This window comes from Calidris pugnax, unplaced genomic scaffold (assembly GCF_001431845.1).
Source record: "Calidris pugnax isolate Ruff unplaced genomic scaffold, ASM143184v1 scaffold1947, whole genome shotgun sequence".
Classification (NCBI taxonomy): domain Eukaryota; kingdom Metazoa; phylum Chordata; class Aves; order Charadriiformes; family Scolopacidae; genus Calidris; species Calidris pugnax.
The window spans coordinates 6,536-18,629 of record NW_015092345.1 but is presented as its reverse complement, the minus strand read 5'-3'; the positions used below and the strand labels follow the sequence as shown (position 1 = coordinate 18,629).

Here is a 12,094-nt window from a genome sequence, read left to right as displayed (position 1 = left end):
GCAGCCTTCGTCACCCTTCTCAACGGGGAGCAGGCGGACTGTGCCATCCGGCGATTCCACCGCAGCAAATTACGGGGGGAGAAGGAGATTTCGGTGCAGCTCCAACCCACCGACGCCCTCCTCTGCATCTCCAACCTCCCCCAACTCTACACCCAACACCAATTCGAAGAGCTCGTCCGTCCTTTCGGCAACTTGGAACGTTGTTTTTTGGTCTACAGCCCCAAAACGGGCCATTCCAAAGGTTACGGTTTCGTAGAATATATGAAAAAAGATTCGGCCGCCAGAGCCAAATCGGATTTGTTGGGGAAACAATTAGGGACCAGGACTCTCTACGTCCATTGGACGGACGTCAACCAGTTGACCTTGGAGCTTCTTCATTCCAAGTGTTTGTGCGTGGACAAGTTGCCCCACAATTACGCCGACTTGGAGGAGCTACGGCAGGTCTTCTCCGCCCTCTGCCCCCCGACTTTTTGTCAGGTGAGAGGTGGTGGTGGGGTTGGGTTTTGGGGGGTTTATAGGGTTTTTTGGTGGTGGTGGTCTTGTAGAACCTCTTGTGGAGCTCTTGGTATGAAGCTGGCAGCGCCATGGGATGGGGCAGTGGGGAAGTGACCTGCTTGTGGCCTCTTGAAGAGCCACCCATTGGCCTTCTGGGGCCACCTGAGCCCCCAGGAACCCACTTAAGCCCCCCAGGGAGCCACCCAAGCTCTTTGAGGAGCCACTTAAGCTCCTCAAGGAGCCTTTGAGACCCCAGGAACCCACTTAAGCCCCCCAGGGAGTCACCCAAGCTCTTTGAGGAGTCACCTGAGCTCTTTGAGGAGCCACTCAAGACCCCAGGGAGCCACTTGAGCTCCTCAAGGAGCCTTTGAGCCCCTTGAGGAGCCACCCAAACCCCTCAAGCCACCCAAGCCCCTTGTGGGGCCACCTGAACCCCGCAGGAAGCCACTTAAGCCCCCCAGTGAGCCACCTGAGCTCTTTGAGGAGCCACTCAAGACCTCAGGAACCCACTTAAGCCCCCAGGGAGCCACCCGAGCTCTTTGAGGAGCCACCCAAGACCCCAGGGAGCCACTTGAGCTTGCCAAGGAGCCTTTGAGCCCCCCAGGAACCCACTTAAGCCCTTTGAGGAGCCACCCAAACCCCTCAAGCCCCCCGGTGTCTGACTTGAGCTACCCAAGCCCCTCGTGGGGCCACCTGAGCCCCCCGGGAACCCACTTAAGCCCCCAGGGAGCCACCCGAGCTCTTTGAGGAGCCACTTAAGCTCCTCAAGGAGCCTTTGAGACCCCAGGAACCCACTTAAGCCCCTTGAGGGAGCCATCCAAGCTCTTTGAGGAGTCACCTGAGCTCTTTGAGGAGCCACCCAAGACCCCAGGAAGCCACTTGAGCTCCTCAAGGAGCCTTTGAGCCCCCCAGGAACCCCTCCGCCCTCTGCCCCCCGACTTTTTGTCAGGTGAGAGGTGGTGGTGGGGTTGGGTTTTGGGGGGGTTTCTGAGGGTGGTTTTTGTTGTGGTGGTGGTCTTGTAGAACCTCTTGTGGAGCTCCTGGTGTGAAGCTGGCAGCGCCATGGGATGGGGCAGTGGGGAAGTGACCTGCTTGTGGCCTCTTGAAGAGCCACCCGTTGGCCTTCTGGGGCCACCTGAGCCCCCCAGGGAGCCACCCAAGCCCCTTGTGGGGCCACCTTAGCCCCCCAGGAACCCACATAAGCCCTCCAGGCCTTCTGGGGCCACCTGAGCCCCCCAGGGAGCCACCCAAGATCTTTGAGGAGCCACCCAAGACCCCAGGAAGCCACTTGAGCTCCTCAAGGAGCATTTGAGCCCCCCAGGGAGCTACCTGAGCTCTTTGAGGAGCCACTTGAGCTCCTCAAGGAGCATTTGAGCCCCCCAGGAACCCACTTAAGCCCCTCGAGGAGCCACCTGAGCCCCTTGAGGAGCCACCCAAACCCCTCAAGCCCCCCGGTGTCTGACTTGAGCCACCCAAGGCCCTTGTGGGGCCACCTGAGCCCACCAAGAACCCACTTAAGCCCCTTGAGGAGCCACCCAAACCCCTCAAGCCCCCCGGTGTCTGACTTGAGCCACCCAAGGCCCTTGTGGGGCCACCTGAGCCCACCAAGAACCCACTTAAGCCCCTTGAGGGGCCACCCAAGACCCCAGGGAGCCACTTGAGCTTGCCAAGGAGCCTTTGAGCCCCCCAGGAACCCATTTGAGCCACCCGAGCTCTTTGAGGAGCCACTTAAGCTCCTCAAGGAGCCTTTGAGCCCCCCAGGGAGCCACCCAAGCTCTTTGAGGAGTCACCCAAGACCCCAGGGAGCCAATTAAACTCCTCAAGGGTTCAAGGCCAAGGTTGGAGGGGGCTTGGAGCGACCTGCTCTGGTGGGAGGTGTCTGGGGATGGAACTCAATGGTCTTGAAGGTCCAGGTTGCCCAGAGGAGCTGTGAGGTTGCCCAGAGAACCTTGAAGAGGTTCAAGCCCAAGGTTGGATGGGACTTGGAGTGACCTGCTCTGGTGGGAGGTGTCTGGGGATGGAGCTCAATGGTCTTTAAGGTCCAGGTTGCCCAGAGAACCTCGAAGAGCTTCAAGCCCAAGGTTGGAGGGGGCTTGGAGCGACCTGGGCTGTTGGGAGGTGTCTGCCCCCAGGGAGCCACCCAAGCTCTTTGAGGAGTCACCCAAGACCCCAGGGAGCCAATTAAACTCCTCAAGGGTTCAAGGCCAAGGTTGGAGGGGGCTTGGAGCGACCTGCTCTGGTGGGAGGTGTCTGGGGATGGAACTCAATGGTCTTGAAGGTCCAGGTTGCCCAGAGGAGCTGTGAGGTTGCCCAGAGAACCTTGAAGAGGTTCAAGCCCAAGGTTGGATGGGACTTGGAGTGACCTGCTCTGGTGGGAGGTGTCTGGGGATGGAGCTCAATGGTCTTTAAGGTCCAGGTTGCCCAGAGAACCTCGAAGAGCTTCAAGCCCAAGGTTGGAGGGGGCTTGGAGCGACCTGGGCTGTTGGGAGGTGTCTGGGGGATGGAACTCAATGGTCTTGAAGGTCCAGGTTGTCCAGAGAACCTCAAAGAGCTTCAAGCCCAAGGTTGGAGGGGGCTTGGAGCAACCAGGGCTGGTGGGAGGTGTCTGGGATGGAGCTCAATGGTCTTGAAGGTCCAGGTTGCCCAGAGAACCTCGAAGAGCTTCAAGCCCAAGGTTGGATGGGGCTTGGAGCAACCAGGGCTGGTGGGAGGTGTCTGGGATGGAGCTCAATGGTCTTGAAGGTCCAGGTTGCCCAGAGGAGCTGTGGGGTTGCCCAGAGAACCTTGAAGAGGTTCAAGGCCAAGGTTGGATGGGACTTGGAGCAACCTGCTCTGGTGGGAGGTGTCTGGGGATGGAACTCAATGGTCTTGAAGGTCCAGGTTGCCCAGAGGAGCTGTGGGGTTGCCCAGAGAACCTCGAAGAGCTTCAAGCCCAAGGTTGGATGGGACTTGGAGCAACCTGGGCTGGTGGGAGGTGTCTGGGATGGAGCTCAATGGTCTTGAAGGTCCAGGTTGCCCAGAGAACCTCGAAGAGCTTCAAGCCCAAGGTTGGATGGGGCTTGGAGCGACCTGCTCTGGTGGGAGGTCTCGATGGTCTTGAAGGTCCAGGTTGCCCAGAGAACCTCGAAGAGCTTCAAGCCCAAGGTTGGATGGGTCTTGGAGCAACCTGGGCTGGTGGAAGACGACTTGGGGGGGCTTCAATGTCCTTTCCAACCGTGAGGGATCTCTCGGGGTCTCTCCCCCTCTTCTCCCTGAGGTTCTAACCCTCCTTTTTCTTCATCCCTCTCTCCTCCCAGTTGGCCTACGGGCAGGACGGGCAGCTGAAGGGCTTTGCTGTCCTGGAGTACGACTCGGCGGCCGCGGCCGAGATGGTCCAACGGAGCACGGACGGGTTGGCGCTCGCCGGGAACCACGTCCGAGTCTCCTTCTGCGCCCCCGGCCCTCCCGGCTGCAGCATGTTGGCTGCTCTCATCGCTGCCCAGGCCACGGTCAGCCTTCTGTCTCCTGCCTCCTCCTCTTCCTTTCCTCCTTCCTTCCTCCTCTTCCTTTCCTCCTTCCTTCCTCCTCTTCCTTTTCCCCTTCCTCCTCTTCCTTTTCCCCTTCCTTTTCACCTTCCTGCCTTCCTTCCTTCCTTTTCTCCTGCCTTCCTTTTCTCCTTCCTTCCTTTCTTTGCTTTTCTCCCTCCTTCCTTCCCTCCTTTTCTCCCTCCTTCCTTCCCTCCTTTTCTCCCTCCTTCCTTCCCTCCTTTTCTCCCTCCTTCCTTCCCTCCTTTTCTCCCTCCTTCCTTCCCTCCTTTGTCCCCTTTCTCCCTCCCTGCCTTCCTTGTCCCCTTTCTCCCTCCCTGCCTTCCTTGTCCCCTTTCTCCCTCCCTGCCTTCCTTGTCCCCTTTCTCCCTCCCTGCCTTCCTTGTCCCCTTTCTCCCTCCCTGCCTTCCTTGTCCCCTTTCTCCCTCCCTGCCTTCCTTGTCCCCTTTCTCCCTCCCTGCCTTCCTTGTCCCCTTTCTCCCTCCCTGCCTTCCTTGTCCCCTTTCTCCCTCCCTGCCTTCCTTGTCCCCTTTCTCCCTCCCTGCCTTCCTTGTCCCCTTTCTCCCTCCCTGCCTTCCTTGTCCCCTTTCTCCCTCCCTGCCTTCCTTGTCCCCTTTCTCCCTCCCTGCCTTCCTTGTCCCCTTTCTCCCTCCCTGCCTTCCTTGTCCCCTTTCTCCCTCCCTGCCTTCCTTGTCCCCTTTCTCCCTCCCTGCCTTCCTTGTCCCCTTTCTCCCTCCCTGCCTTCCTTGTCCCCTTTCTCCCTCCCTGCCTTCCTTGTCCCCTTTCTCCCTCCCTGCCTTCCTTGTCCCCTTTCTCCCTCCCTGCCTTCCTTGTCCCCTTTCTCCCTCCCTGCCTTCCTTGTCCCCTTTCTCCCTCCCTGCCTTCCTTTTCCCCTTTCTCCCTCCCTGCCTTCCTTGTCCCCTTTCTCCCTCCCTGCCTTCCTTGTCCCCTTTCTCCCTCCCTGCCTTCCTTGTCCCCTTTCTCCCTCCCTGCCTTCCTTGTCCCCTTTCTCCCTCCCTGCCTTCCTTGTCCCCTTTCTCCCTCCCTGCCTTCCTTGTCCCCTTTCTCCCTCCCTGCCTTCCTTGTCCCCTTTCTCCCTCCCTGCCTTCCTTGTCCCCTTTCTCCCTCCCTGCCTTCCTTGTCCCCTTTCTCCCTCCCTGCCTTCCTTGTCCCCTTTCTCCCTCCCTGCCTTCCTTGTCCCCTTTCTCCCTCCCTGCCTTCCTTGTCCCCTTTCTCCCTCCCTGCCTTCCTTGTCCCCTTTCTCCCTCCCTGCCTTCCTTGTCCCCTTTCTCCCTCCCTGCCTTCCTTGTCCCCTTTCTCCCTCCCTGCCTCCTCTCCCTCCTCTCCCTCCTCTCCCTCCTCTCCCTCCTCTCCCTCCTCTCCCTCCTCTCCCTCGCCGCCCTCCTCTCCCTCCTCTCCCTCCTCGCCTCCCTCTCCCTCCTCTCCCTCCTCTCCCTCCTCTCCCTCCTCTCCCTCCTCTCCCTCCTCTCCCTCCTCTCCCTCCTCTCCCTCCTCTCCCTCCTCTCCCTCCTCTCCCTCCTCGGATATCCAGCCTGGAACAGGCTGTCGTGGAAGCAACCGCATTCCCTACGGAGCAGCCGGCTGTTCCCTGGAGCTCCTTCTTCTGGCCATCTCTGCCAGGCACAGCTTGCCTCCCCCTCACCCCCCCCCTTGCCTTATTTCCATATTTCACCCCAAAATTCCCAGCGGGAATGCCGGTGCTTGCCAAAATCCTGGTGGGATGGCAGACGGCGGCGACGGCAAACCGTGTTGAGGGGGGGGGGACGGGGGGGTGAATTCCTTTCCCTCCTCCTCCTCCAAGGGGATATTTGGGAATGGTTTTACTGGGATTTGGATTCCTGGAGCTGGAATCTTGCTGGTTTTGGGTGGGTAAATTCAGAGGGTGAGTGGGCGAATCTTCACAGCCACTTTTTCTCACTTTTAACACACTTTTTTATGGTTTTTAAGGCTCTGAATCGTGGAAAAGGGCTTCTCCCCGAGCCCAGCATCCTCCAAATCCTCAACAGCCTGGGAAATCCCGCTTCCCTCCAGCTGCTCCTCAACCCCCTGCTCCACGGGGCCGTCGGAGGCAAACAGGGTAAGGTCCCACCTCACCTGGAGACCTTCTTCTTCCCTCTCTCTTCCCTCTCTCTTCCCTCTCTCTTCCCTCTCTCTTCCCTCTCTCTTCCCTCTCTCTTCCCTCTCTCTTCCCTCTCTCTTCCCTCTCTCTTCCCTCTCTCTTCCCTCTCTCTTCCCTCTCTCTTCCCTCTCTCTTCCCTCTCTCTTCCCTCTCTCTTCCCTCTCTCTTCCCTCTCTCTTCCCTCTCTCTTCCCTCTCTCTTCCCTCTCTCTTCCCTCTCTCTTCCCTCTCTCTTCCCTCTCTCTTCCCTCTCTCTTCCCTCTCTCTTCCCTCTCTCTTCCCTCTCTCTTCCCTCTCTCTTCCCTCTCTCTTCCCTCTCTCTTCCCTCTCTCTTCCCTCTCTCTTCCCTCTCTCTTCCCTCTCTCTTCCCTCTCTCTTCCCTCTCTCTTCCCTCTCTCTTCCCTCTCTCTTCCCTCTCTCTTCCCTCTCTCTTCCCTCTCTCTTCCCTCTTCACCGTGGGCTCTTCCTCCAGCATTTCCTTCCTTCCTTCCATCCCTCTCCCTCTCCCAGGAATCCTCGGCGCCGCTCCCTCCGTGCCCTTGGTCACCAACCCGGCCCTTTCCACGGCTCTTCTCCAGCTGGCCCTGCAGAACCAAAGCCAAGCCCAACAGGTAGGAGGCCAATTTTCACCTCTTTCTTCTCTTTTTTTATTGGTTTTATTTTACCCCAACGCCACCATCGTGCCGGAATATATTTTATTCTTATTTCTCCCTCGCCCCAAAAAACAAATCTGCTCTTAGTTCAGGGTCCTGAGCTGGGGAAAGTGGGGGGTTCCTGATCTTCTCTTAGATTTTGGGAGTCTCCAAACCCAACCCCGAGCTCCTGCGGCTTGTTTTTTCCCATTTTTCCCCCAAAAAACTCTCGTTGCCTCTTGAGGATTGGAGAGAGAGGAGCCCAAAGAGGACAAAATCTCCCCCGCCGCGCTTCTCGCTCTCTCCCCACCTCTCAAACCCCCTTCTCTTGGGGTTTTCCTCCTCTTTTTGAGTCATTTTCTGTCTTTTTTTTGTTTGGTTGGTTTTTTTTTTGTTTGGTTGGTTTTTTTTTTGTTGTTTTGGGTTTTTTTTTTTTCCTGGTCTTTCTTGCTCTGCTTTCTGCCCCAGAAGGCATTGCTTGGGAATTCCCTCTTACTGCACACCCAGGTCTGGAGCCAGCTGCTGCTGCAGAACAAGGAGAACCAAACCCTCTTCCATGTGAGCGGTAGGAGGCAGCCGGCGCGTTCCCGTGCTGTGTGTGTCGTGGTGGTGGTGGGAGGGTTAAAAAAAAAAAAGGGATGGTGGAATCCCTGGAAAAGATGATGGGGACGGCTCGTTCCGGGTCTCATCTCAAAGGATGTGGAGGAAAAGGAAGCTATCGGAGATAGTCAACGTGGATCCACCAAGGGGAAGTCATGGCTGACTTAACTTGATGGCCTTCCATGATGACATGAGTTATTGTCAGAGTTGGGTTGATGGTTGGACTAGATGATCTTCAAGGTCCCTTCCAACCTAGATGATGATTCTATGACTGGTTGGGTAGATAAAGAGAGGGTGGTGGACGTTGTCTACCTTGACTTCCAACCCAGATGATTCTATGACTGGTTGGGTAGATGAGGGGAGGGTGGTGGACGTTGTCTACCTTGACTTCCAACCTAGATGATTCTATGACTGGTTGGGTAGATGAGGGGAGGGTGGTGGACGTTGTCTACCTTGACTTCCAACCTAGATGATTCTATGACTGGTTGGGTAGATAAAGAGAGGGTGGTGGACGTTGTCTACCTTGACTTCCAACCCAGATGATTCTATGAAAATATGACTGGTTGGGTAGATGAGGGGAGAGTGGTGGACGTTGTCGACCTTGACTTCCAACCTAGATGATTCTATGACTGGTTGGGTAGATGAGCGGAGAGTGGTGGACGGTGTCTACCTTGACTTCCACCCTAGATGATGATTCTATGACTGGTTGGGTAGACGTGGGGAGAGTGGTGGAAGTTGTCTACCTTGACTTCTACCCAACCAGTCATAGAATCATCTAGGTTGGAAGTCAAGGTAGACAACTTCCACCACTCTCCCCACGTCTACCCAACCAGTCATAGAATCATCATCTAGGGTGGAAGTCAAGGTAGACAACTTCCACCACTCTCCCCACGTCTACCCAACCAGTCATAGAATCATCATCTAGGGTGGAAGTCAAGGTAGACAACTTCCACCACTCTCCCCACGTCTACCCAACCAGTCATAGAATCATCATCTAGGGTGGAAGTCAAGGTAGACAACTTCCACCACTCTCCCCACGTCTACCCAACCAGTCATAGAATCATCATCTAGGGTGGAAGTCAAGGTAGACAACTTCCACCACTCTCCCCACGTCTACCCAACCAGTCATAGAATCATCATCTAGGGTGGAAGTCAAGGTAGACAACTTCCACCACTCTCCCCACGTCTACCCAACCAGTCATAGAATCATCATCTAGGGTGGAAGTCAAGGTAGACAACTTCCACCACTCTCCCCACGTCTACCCAACCAGTCATAGAATCATCATCTAGGGTGGAAGTCAAGGTAGACAACTTCCACCACTCTCCCCACGTCTACCCAACCAGTCATAGAATCATCATCTAGGTTGGAAGGCAAGGTAGACAACGTCCACCACCCTCCCCTCATCCAACCTAGATGATTCTCTGACTGGTTGGGTAGATGAGGGGAGCGTGGTGGACGATGTCTGCCTTGACTTCCAACCTAGATGATTGGTTCTGTGACTGGTTGGGTAGATAAGGAGAGGCTGGTGGACGTTGTCTACCTTGACTTCCAACCTAGATGATTCTCTGACTGGTTGGGTAGATGAGGGGAGCGTGGTGGACGATGTCTACCTTGACTTCCAACCTAGATTGATTGTTGGACTGAAAACCAGCTGAAAAACAGAGCTCAGAGGGTTGTGATTAGTGGCATGGAGTCCAGTTGGAGGTCCGTGACCAGTGGTGGTCCCCAAGGGTCAGGACTGGGTCCAGTCCTCATCAATATCTTCATCGATGAGCTGGGTGAAGGGATGGAGTTGGACCCTCAGCACCTTTGCTGGTGACACCCAACTGGGACAAGCAGGTGACACACCAGAGGCTGGGCCACCATCCAGTGAGACCTGGACAGGCTGGAGAGTTGGGCAGAGAGGAACCTGATGAAGTTCCACCAAGGGCAAGTGGAGGTTCCTCCCCCTGGGGAGGAATAACCCCCTGCCCCAGGACAGGTTGGGGGTGACCTGCTGGAGAGCAGCTCTGAGGAGAAAGACCTGGGAGTCCTGGGGGACAACAGGATGCCCATGAGCCACCAACGTGCCCTGGTGGCCAAGAAGGCTGATGGTGATCAGGAAGAGTGTGAAGAACCTGGAGGGAAGTCATCCTCCCCCTCTGCTCTGCCCTGCCCTGGGGAGGCCCCATCTGGAGCACTGGGACCAGTTGTGGGCTCCCCAGTTCCAGAAGGACAGGGAACTGGTGGAGAGGGTCCAGCAAAGGGCTACGAAGATGATGAGGGGCTGGAGCATCTCTCTGCTGAGGAAAGGCTGAGGGACTTGGGGCTTTGGAGTCTGGAGAAGAGAAGACTGAGGGGGGATCTCCTGGCTGGGGGGTGTCAGGAGGATGGGGCCAGGCTTTTTCCAGTGGTGCCCAGTGACAGGACAAGAGGGAACAGGCACAAACTGGGACATGAGAAGTTCCATCTCAACACGAGGAGGAACTTCTCCATTTTGAGGGTGGCAGAGCCCTGGGAGAGGCTGCCCAGAGAGGTGGGGGAGTCTCCATCTCTGGAGACATTCAAACCCCCCCTGGACATGTTCTGTAGGACCTGCTCTGGGTGCCCTTGCTCTGGGTGGGGGTTGGAGGAGACGATCTCCAGAAGGTCCCTTCCAGCCCCACATCATTCTGTGATTTTGGGGGGTGACGCCGCTCTCCTGGTGGAGTCCTCGCTCCGATTCGGAGCCACCTCCTCCTTGGAGGTCACCATCTCTCTGTCTCCTTTCCTCCATGAGAAAAGGGGAGCCCACCCCCCATCTCCGTGGTTTTTTGGGCTCCCCAAACCCACTTCTACGCAGGGCTGGGGGGGTCAGCTCCTTCATTTCAGGGTTTTGACCCCAAAAATTGGTGTCCAACACCGCTGGGGGAGTCATCCTCCTTCCTTAAGCTTTTAAGCCGATGGTCACCACCTTCTTCTCCATCCTTCTCCATCCCCATGAGCGCTGGGGTTTCTCCTGCCTCTGGAGCCCCCCCCCTGGATTTGCCCCCCAGATTTGCCCCCCGGATTTGCCCCCCAAGGTCCAACCTGGCGTTAACCTCCCCTTCTTTTTGGCAGAAACCGGGGATCCTGGGCGACTCGCCGCTGAGCTCCCTGCCCCACGGCGCCTTGGCTTTGGCCAACGCTCCGGCGCAGCCCCCCAACCAGCTCCTGGGAGAGCTCTCCTCAGGTAAGAGCTGGAGAAGGTTGGGGGGCTATTTGGGTGGGGAAGGGTGGTGGGCTCTTTGGGTGGAGAAGGGGGGGTTTTTGGATGGAGAACAGGGGTGGTTTTGGGTGGAGGAGGTGGTGGGCTCCTTGGGTGGAGAACAGGAGTGGTTTTGGGTGGGGAAAGGTGGTGGGCTCCTTGGATGGAGAAGGTTGGGGGGCTCTTTGGGTGGAGAAGGTTGGGGGGCTCTTTGGGTGGTCTTTGGGTGGAGAAGGTGGTGGGCTCTTTGGGTGGAGAAGGTGGTGGGCTCTTTGGGTGGAGAAGGTGGTGGGCTTTTGGGTGGGGATGATGGGGCTTTTTGGGTGGAGAAAGGGGGTCCCTGTGGGGATCTCCACATCTTGGGGTGCCATCCTTCTCCTCCTGCCTTCTCCAGGTGGCCCCTTGCCTGGTGAGCTGGCCCAAGGCCACGTCAAATCCCCCATTTTGCCTTCTGGAAACGTCCCCTTGGCTTCGTTCCTGGCGCCGGTGGCTTTGGGTGGAGAAGGTGGTGGGCTCTTTGGATGAAGAATGTAGTGGGCTTTTGGGTGGGGATGGTGGGGCATTTTGGGTGGAGAAAGGGGGTCCCTCTGAGGATCTCCACGTTTTGGGGTGCCACCTTCTCCTCCTGCCTTCTCCAGGTGGCCCCTTGCCTGGTGAGCTGGCCCAAGGTCACGTCAAATCCCCCATTTTACCTTCTGGAAACGTCCCCTTGGCTTCGTTCCTGGCGCCGGTGGGAGTGGAGAGGGACAACTCGGTTTTGGGGGCGCAGCTCACCCCTCCCCCCGTCACCCCCCCGGCCCTGCAGGGTCTCACCACCTCCATCCTGGGCTCCGTCATCGGTGGCCTCCAGAAACCAAAGCAGGGCGAGAACGGGCCACCCGCCTCCGGGGTAAGGTCCCACCTCGACACCGGGATGAACCTGTGGCACCTTTGGGTGGGGGGAGCCACCTCGAGACCCTCAGGGAGCCACCTGAGCCCTTTGAGGAGCCACCCGAGCTACTTAAGGTCCCCAAAGAGCCACCTGAGCCCTTTGAGGAGCCACCCAAGCCCCCCAAAGAGCCACCTGAGCTACTTAAGCCACCTAAGATCCCCAAGGAGCCACCCAAGACCCTCAAGGAGCCACCTGAGCCCTTTGAGGAGCCACCCAAGCCCCCCAGAGAGCCACCTGACCCCTTGTGAGGAGCCACTCGAGCTACTTAAGGCCCTCAAGGAGCCACCCGAGCTTTTTGAGGAGCCACCCAAGCCCCCAGGGACCCACCAGAGTTGCCCAGGAGCCCCTTGAGCCCCCCAGGAACCCACTTAAGCCCTTTGAGGAGCCACCCAAACCCCTCAAGCCCCCCGGTGTCTGACTTGAGCCACCCAAGGCCCTTGTGGGGCCACCTGAGCCCACCAAGAACCCACTTAAGCCCCTTGAGGGGCCACCCAAGACCCCAGGGAGCCACTTGAGCTCCTCAAGGAGCCTTTGAGCCCCCCAGGAACCCATTTGAGCCACCCGAGC

General features: G+C 57.6%; 1 protein-coding gene across 1 annotated transcript in view; it reads left to right on the top strand.

Annotated features, from left to right (window-relative positions):
- LOC106900326 (ribonucleoprotein PTB-binding 1-like) overlaps positions 1–11,878 on the top strand; it is a 19,315-nt gene extending 7,437 nt beyond the window's left edge. The window contains exons 2-8 of the mRNA XM_014962344.1: positions 5–477; positions 3,792–3,983; positions 5,988–6,117; positions 6,669–6,769; positions 7,259–7,348; positions 10,470–10,581; positions 11,235–11,878. Coding sequence (XP_014817830.1) covers positions 262–477; positions 3,792–3,983; positions 5,988–6,117; positions 6,669–6,769; positions 7,259–7,348; positions 10,470–10,581; positions 11,235–11,878 — 1,485 coding nt within the window. The 5' untranslated portion in view covers positions 5–261. The remainder of the gene's footprint in view (positions 1–4; positions 478–3,791; positions 3,984–5,987; positions 6,118–6,668; positions 6,770–7,258; positions 7,349–10,469; positions 10,582–11,234) is intronic.
- Positions 11,879–12,094: the final 216 nt, after the last annotated feature.